We start from the raw sequence: 7,701 nt of genomic DNA on the forward strand, positions 1-7,701 counted from the left end.
TGTTATGTCAGTGGTCATGGTGGCTAAGTAGTCCCCAGCCCTTGCCCCAAAGTTGTATATAATCCCCCCCACCCCCCTCCCACATTCCTCACTCCTCTGCCTCACATTTTCTCTCCTTTGTTCAAAATTTCAAGGCTCATCATTCAACTTCATCCCAATGTACTAACCTTGTCCCTCTCCCTCACATTCCCCTTTCTTTCTAGTGTTCACACTGGAAAGAAAAAAATGTCACCTTTTTTTAATTTTTAATTTTATTTTTAAAAAGCCGAGTCTTTCTGATGTAGAAAATGCTGAATGGTTCACTGGTTTTTGTGCAGGAAAATGGCTCTTGTTTATGGGTTTTGTTTGGTGGGTCTTCTTGCAATGGTCTCCTGTGCGCATGCTTATGGTGGAGGTGGATGGGTTAACGCTCGTGCCACTTTCTATGGAGGCGGTGATGCTTCTGGGACAATGGGTATGCATCAAAACTAAAAAATATTCATTTTTTCTGTTTCTGGAAGAGAAAAGAAACAGTCTTTCAGATCTCTGAGATGTTCTTTGAGTACCATTTTTCTTATTTGGGGATTTTTGTTTTCTATAGGTGGTGCTTGTGGGTATGGAAACCTCTACAGTCAGGGGTATGGGACAAATACTGCAGCACTGAGCACTGCTCTGTTCAACAATGGCTTGGGCTGTGGTTCTTGCTATGAGATTAAGTGTGTAAATGACCCCAAATGGTGCTTGCCTGGTGCCATTGTGGTCACAGCCACCAATTTCTGCCCACCAAACAATGCCCTTCCTAACAATGCTGGGGGCTGGTGCAATCCTCCTCAGCACCACTTTGACCTCTCTCAGCCTGTCTTCCAGCACATTGCTCAGTACAGAGCTGGTGTTGTGCCTGTTGCTTACAGAAGGTAGGCCTGGTGAAATTTCATTGCTCTAAAATCGAACCTTTATATTTTAAAAAAGATTTGTGGTTGAAGAAGTACTAATTTTTTTTCTGGGTTTTTATGTTTGTAGGGTACCTTGCGGGAGAAGGGGAGGTATCAGATTCACCATCAATGGGCACTCCTACTTCAACCTGGTCCTCATCACAAACGTTGGTGGTGCCGGTGATGTGCACTCTGTTTCAGTCAAAGGGTCCAGGACTGGTTGGCAAGCAATGTCCAGAAATTGGGGCCAGAACTGGCAAAGCAACTCCTACCTCAATGGCCAAAGCCTCTCTTTCAAGGTCACTACCAGTGATGGCCGCACAGTGGTGTCCTACAATGCTGCCCCAGCTGGGTGGTCCTTTGGGCAGACCTACAGTGGTGCCCAATTCCGCTAGGGCCCCTGCCCTCTTTATATTTAGCCATTTCCTAGGGTGATTTTACATATATATACCAAGTATCAAGAAGATTAGTATGACTCTTAGTATACTAGGATATTAGTTAGTATACTATAGTAGTTATTGGGTCTGTTCTGTCAGTCGTTGGCCTCTATGTTATGGTCAAAGTCTGAGGGGGGCTAGCTTATTTTAAAATGGCTCTTCATCATTTTAATCTCTAAATTTTATCAGCGTGGGGAGTAGGGTACCCTTCTATCTTTGGGACCCTAAACCCTTTCTTGGGTCTTGTTTTTATTTATATTTTTACTTCTGCTGCAATTGTAAGAGCTGAAGTTGGCAGAGGTGGTGGACTTTGACCACCCGCCATTAGTGTTTGAAATAGTAAAAGCATTTTCTGCTTGTTTTGTAAGGCCATTGCTGTAATCAGCTGATGCTTCCTTCCTGCTGATTGGTTGTTATATTTCAAAGTTTGTTGAAGACTAATGTAAATTTCCATTTTCCACTAGTAATGGATTGCTAATTTATTATTTCTTGCTTCTTGTTTCACCTTTAATAAATAATAAATTATCTTGGTCATCTATTTGAGTTTTGTGGTAATGAAATATTTATAAAATGACTCAATTCAATATGTCTTATCCTCAAGAGGACAATTGGCTAGAAAAAATCCTTGGGCTGTTGGCTAAAAAAAACCTCAAGGGCGAATGAAAGGAAATAGGGCCAAGGCTTACCATTGGGCACTTTAGGGTATAGGCCCCATTCAAAAACCCAATCTCTTCCTTGCGGCCCAGATAAAAACAAGCTGCTTATACTTCTCTTCCACTTCTCTAAACATGGGGCAAGTTGCAGTAATTACATACTTAATAAACTTTACAACGAGTTTGTAGTTTAAGTAGTTAAGATTAGTTTCCAGTTTTGAAATCCTAACTCTCCCAATATCGCTTGTATAATTTTTTTTATTTTTTATTTTAAAAAAAACCTTTACACTAAGCCAATTCATAATCCATCCATAACCATAGCAAGTGTGCCAATTCACAAATTCATAATTAGTCAAGGTTAGTGATAAGTTTTTCCTAGGTTGGGTTTGACGCTATAAAAAGTTATAACCCATTTTCGATATGAGGGCCGGAATTGAATTTGATGTGTCTCAAAAAATTTTACTTCATGTGTGAAAAAGGGCTGTTGGCTTAATCAATTTGGAAAGAATGATAATTAATCAAATCAAGGGTCAATTTAGGAATATTATCTGGTATAATATGCTCAGCCAAGATAGGGCCCAAAAAAATATTCTCACGTCCTTCCTCCCGTAAATTGGCGTTTTAACAGATGGTGACAGGCAAACAACTTTTTGTTACTACCTACTTTACAAGACTAACTTAATACTGTAAATCTATGAACAGAATTTTTTTGAGCGGTGGAAGTGAATAATTGGTTGGTGGTACAATGTTATATGGGTTGGATTCAAAAATCTGTAAAGACATTTCATTTCAATCTTTCAATGTCTCGTTGATTGTCTCGTAGCTTTTCATGTCTCTGTCAAACATAATTGCCTCAAGATTCATACCAAACAACAAAAGAAATTACCAGAGAATCTATGCACGAAGCATCGCATACACCAACCCTTTTTTTCTTTTTTCTTTTTCTTTTTCTTTTTTATGTGGCGATTCGAGTAACAGAGTTCATCTACATTCATTTAAAAAAAGAAATAAAATATAAATATAAATTTACAAATGTCATACTGTGCATACAGTTGCTCTGTGGTTCCAATTCATGTTTTGCTGGAACTTTCTGAATCACTTGGCATCTCATTAGCAATTGTCCACCCACAGTTTGCAGTGTGTAAAGACAGCAACATGGAATTGTTGACAAATTTTTCCAATATGTTTATGCTTTTATACTATATTGTTGTATGTACTTTTATTTACAGCTCAGTTTACTGAGAGGGAGCAAGGGAAGGCAGCATCCTAAACTGCCACTAGCAACCTTGACGGTCAAGAATTGGGGGGAGGAGGGCAAAAAGAAACTCAACAGAACCTATATCATATATAATAACCACACAGAAGATCTCTCATTAGATTTTGGTGTTTCATTGTTGGGCGTCAGCACCATCGTTCCTTCTGGCAAGGGACTAATGACAAGGCCGTTATGTGTTGAACCCGTGCTGTACACTCAGTGGGTTGCCTTCTATATTTCCACGGCAAAAATTATGATTGTGAAAACCTTGATGGATGAGTAAATTCTCAAGCACTCAAACAGATTTCTCCAGCAACTCCCCATCAGCGGATGAACGACAAAATCACTCAACCTCAGTTTGACTGCTGGCATCAAGCAGCAAAGTTAGACAACACTAGAAGTTCAGCTAAAGGAAAAACAACACACGCTACCATTTTTGTAGACACTCTCGCTCTTATCCTAATATACACATTTACAGGAGTTAGAAATTCAATTAAAAGGGCACAAATAATAGGCTAGGCAAACAAGTAACAAGTAAGAAAGATTTATTGAGAAAATCCAGAATAGGGGAAGGGAAAACGGACCTGGGAATATAAATGCTCGTCAAACATGGTAACAGCACAAGGACCAGATGTAGAGGCCCAACTATGCTGAGTAGGGTAAAACTCGGGTCTAGGAGCTTCAAAGCTTCCATTAACATGATACTCCACAGGGTTTTCTTGAGGACTCATTTCTGCTGGTGGCTGGAATTTCGTGTCAGTCAGCATATTGAGATTGTACGGCAGGTAAGGAAATTGCCCACCCAGCTGTAGCCTCAGCGGTGCAGTTCTACTTAAGTCATTAAGAATACCATTTTCTTGCCCAGAAGTAGAAATCTCTGAACTTTTTCCTGTACCAAGGTAACCAGAATAACTCCCAAAGGAGGAACTTGCAGAGCATTCCATATCCCTAGGAAAAGACATTCTCCACTGAGTTACACTTGTGAGATAATGGCAATCAACCATTAGAGAAATTCATTATTTTTTTATATTAACAAAAGTTTACTAGATAAAGAAGCCATTTGATGTTCCATTTATGAAGAACTTCATCTGATAAGGAAGGAATCAGTCCAAATAAGATAGCTAGGAGAGCTAGTATGTACTTCTCAACAAACACTTACCTATGGGGAAGCAAGTTTGGGTCCTCCGGTAAAACCATATGCCGGCTTTCATTAGTCGGAATCCATGACAAAGGCTGCAGCTGTTGCTCAGCATTCATGCTGAAAGGTATATGCAACCCATTTTGGAACTGCAAGATGAGAATCATTAAGCTTCTATGTCTGCCCGTATTAATAAGTAAATAAAACATCAGGAAAGTTTCACAACCAGAAACAGTTATTTACCTGACTAGTGCACTCTAACGACATAAGTTGCTGCTTTTGTAGGTTTTCCTGCCAACAGAAAAATGGATAGCATTAGTATCACAAGGTCTAGAACAAATTGGAAGTGATGGTAGCCTACAAAGAAAGAGGATACAATTGGAGATTATACATTCCTTTTTGTACAGTGGTAATAATTTTTTTATTATTCTGTGTACTGCAGTAGTTGCCAACACTTTTTTCGCTCAAACTCCAGTGGACTCGTACACACTTAACTATTCTCTAGGGGTGGCACTTTAACTTTTTGAAGTCCTCTCACATAAATTTCCAGAAAAACAGAGTGATCAAATTATAAATACATAGAAATGAAAGAAAGGCACCACAACCCAGGCCACAAGAAAAGAAAGGAGAGAAATACTAAGGGTCACATCTACAATTTCTTGAGACACATATCCTAGAGTTCAAATTTCAGTGGCATATAGTACTGGAGAGCTAGGCTATTTACAAAAGCTAGAGAAGCTAAAACCTTGGAGCCAGGCGATGACAAAATTGCCCACCAGCAAGCAACACAATCCTCACATTGGGCAGGGCATACACTAAACTTCCTCATATGTGACCTACTGGAAGAAGGGATACCTTATGTGTCCGAATCTGGTTAAGTGATTCTCTTACTGAATCTTCCATTTGCCCCAATTGTTCTACACTGGTGATCTTATCAGGGCTAGACCAACAGCTGCAGAATTCAAGATTGGTGTAAAATTAGTATAGAGTGCGGTCAATAACCATAGTAAATTTTCACTACAACGTAAATGAATGAAACCAGAAAACTCTCCAACCCAAATTTTCAGGCATTCACCTTAGTCTCTTTTTTATTTCGGAAAGTTGGGTTTGCAATAACCTAGACTGGTTAGTCAGATCCTGTCCAAAAAAAGGAAAGAAAAGAGAGGGGAATATAAAAAAACATGCTGCAGCAACGAATAGTAGTGACCAAGAGACTTGAATGGTGAAAAATCACACTGGAAACATGAATTTGCATGCTTACCTCGATTGTTTGAGAACTGAAACAAAAAGAAACGAAAAACACATTTAGTGTAATTACAAAAAATTTACGAATTTTTTTAAAGCCAGTATGTAAGCGCACATACCTTGTACCCAAAAACTCTTGTATATTCACGTCATGATCCAACTTCTTGAATGTTTTCTTCAGTGCCTAAACTCTCAACAAGAAAACAAAAAATATGTAAGAGATAGAAGTGACAATGATACAGATGTTATATTCAAACAGAAAAAAGGGTAATTATGATAACATCATTTAATCAAAAGTTAGGTATCAAAAGGGACTTACTTCGAGGCTTTCCAGTTTCCTGTTATAATCCAATAAAAAGAAATTTAGACAGGATTCTATTTAAACTGTATTCAGATACATGACTGATTCTTTGAGTGAAGAAAGTTACCTTTTGGCTCTTTCCTGTGGAGTTAGTTGAGCAAACTTTGCTATAACCTCTTCAATGCTACTAAACTCAACAAAAAAAAAAACAGAGAAAAGGGAAAGTTACTGATGACAATGATATTCCCAATCAGAAGTTATACTCTTACAGCCATCACGCGCACAAAATAAAACTGCATGGACACATGATATTCAATAATGCCAGTGCATGATCGTCATGTACTTACTAATCTCGGTTTCAGAATAAAACATTGAGGCTTGTTTAAAACTAGAGAAAAAATAAAAAAGTTATGGTATGTCATATTATCTACTCTGCTTTTGTCATAAGAGAGGCCAAATTAACATACATACACAAATGTATACGTGTATATATCAGTACCAACAAGTGCATGATACACAATGAAACATATTGAACCAATGCTTGAACCTCTCTCATACATCTATAGAATTCTACATGCATAGGTCTTTAATCTTCCTTCTTCTTAGTTGTTAGGTTCACATTGTCTCCTAAATGAAGATAATTTGGTTATTAACCTAGATAGTTGCCTCACATATTAGACATTTAATAACTGAATTCCCCCAATCAATTGCTTTGATCAACTAAGGCTTAAATTTCTTGAAGAACCTGACTAGTTTTCACAAGCAAACATGAAAACCTTGTGTGATTCTTTATATCCTCTGGCCAGGCAATATAATTCTTTAATTTTTCAATAGTAGAAGGAACATACCTGCGTTTTCCACTGCATAAAGAAGGCTTTCCGGTTGGTGAAAACATGAGAAGAACAATATCTATGTCACAGAGTATAGATAATTCATTAGCCTTTTTCATGATGCCATGCTTCCTTTTAGCATAAGTTGCTTGACGCCCATTTGTATTCTCCAACCTCTTTATCTTTAGCTTTACCCTTCCCATCCTGTACCTTCGGCCCCAATTTCACTCTTGAATCCCCCTCTTTGACAGTCCCAAAGATTGAAAAGCCTACCAAAAAAATCATACATATTTCCATGACAATCTATCCACCACAGTTCAATATCCTAACTCACACAAGTTGGATAAAAAAGAAATATGCTTTTTCCTATTTTACATAACGCAATGACCAAATTCATTCATTCTTACAGAAACAGGGGTGATTAAAATCGTATAACCCAGATAACAAAATCAAATTTAACAAGAACCCATTTGAGAATTGAAGCTATATAAAGGGTTACCAGTAACCTAACCGAGAAAAAAAAAAGAGGAAATTTGAGCGTAAACAAGGAAAAAACAAAATAGTAAAGGCAAAAAGGATATCATCATATAGCATAAAATTTGAAATACAAAAAAGGGAAACTTACCCAGAAGAGGAAATGAAACAGAGAGTTTAGAAAAACATAATCGAAACGTCTGAAATGTTCGGACACAGAGAGAGGGAGAGAGAGAGAGATTGGCCAGCCAGCCAATAGGAGATTCAAAAGGCACAGAGACGGAGAGAGAAAAAGAGAAGGATGTGTGTGAGCTTACAAATAGCTTTACATAACACGACCGGGTGACCGGAAAAATCGGTAAACGAAATTAGCGGGAGAACCGGAAACGTCAGAAATTCCCAAACCAACCAAACAAAACAATTCTTTTAATTTGTGTCCTTCGCCCTCCCCCTCCTT

The 7,701-nt window shown here is 38.1% G+C and overlaps 2 protein-coding genes across 4 annotated transcripts; one reads left to right on the forward strand and one right to left on the reverse strand.

Moving 5' to 3' along the window:
- LOC103321562 (expansin-A1) lies at positions 1-1,833 on the forward strand. 2 transcript variants are annotated; one of them, XM_008223377.3, is made up of 4 exons: positions 1-159; positions 318-454; positions 581-893; positions 1,000-1,833. In XM_008223377.3, coding segments are annotated over exons 1-4 (759 nt in total). In that variant the 5' UTR covers positions 1-157; the 3' UTR covers positions 1,307-1,833. The 2 variants fall into 2 exon arrangements, with proteins under 2 accessions (XP_008221599.2, XP_088901102.1); XM_089044976.1 differs by lacking the exon at positions 1-159.
- A 1,162-nt stretch (positions 1,834-2,995) lies between these two features.
- On the reverse strand, positions 2,996-7,701 carry AGL30 (AGAMOUS-like 30). Of its 2 annotated transcripts, none has more exons than XM_016792598.2 (12): positions 7,396-7,701; positions 6,789-7,039; positions 6,068-6,124; positions 5,959-5,977; positions 5,759-5,823; positions 5,656-5,671; positions 5,470-5,531; positions 5,250-5,346; positions 4,638-4,685; positions 4,416-4,543; positions 3,841-4,204; positions 2,996-3,618 (listed from the first exon to the last, which is right to left on the reverse strand). In XM_016792598.2, the coding sequence occupies exons 2-12, from the start codon at positions 6,971-6,973 to the stop codon at positions 3,610-3,612; spliced, it is 1,050 nt and encodes a 349-aa protein (XP_016648084.1). In that variant the 5' UTR covers positions 6,974-7,039; positions 7,396-7,701; the 3' UTR covers positions 2,996-3,609. The 2 variants fall into 2 exon arrangements, with proteins under 2 accessions (XP_016648084.1, XP_016648083.1); XM_016792597.2 differs by having other exon boundaries at positions 6,068-6,127; positions 7,396-7,697.

Source organism: Prunus mume, linkage group LG2 (genome assembly GCF_029339155.1).
Source record: "Prunus mume cultivar Tortuosa linkage group LG2, ASM2933915v1, whole genome shotgun sequence".
Taxonomy (NCBI): domain Eukaryota; kingdom Viridiplantae; phylum Streptophyta; class Magnoliopsida; order Rosales; family Rosaceae; genus Prunus; species Prunus mume.

Bases quoted from the DNA above. Each gene is read 5' to 3' on its own strand.
- LOC103321562 (XM_008223377.3), top strand. The intron at 455-580 runs GTATGCATCAAA...TGTTTTCTATAG, and splicing joins TGATGCTTCTGGGACAATGG to GTGGTGCTTGTGGGTATGGA. The intron at 894-999 runs GTAGGCCTGGTG...TTATGTTTGTAG, and splicing joins GTGCCTGTTGCTTACAGAAG to GGTACCTTGCGGGAGAAGGG.
- AGL30 (XM_016792597.2), bottom strand. From the start codon at position 6,973: ATGGGAAGGGTAAAGCTAAAGATAAAGAGGTTGGAGAATACAAATGGG. The intron at 4,686-5,249 runs GTATCCCTTCTT...TTCTGTTGGCAG, and splicing joins ACCAGATTCGGACACATAAG to GAAAACCTACAAAAGCAGCA. The intron at 4,205-4,415 runs GTAAGTGTTTGT...GTCTTTTCCTAG, and splicing joins CCAAACTTGCTTCCCCATAG to GGATATGGAATGCTCTGCAA.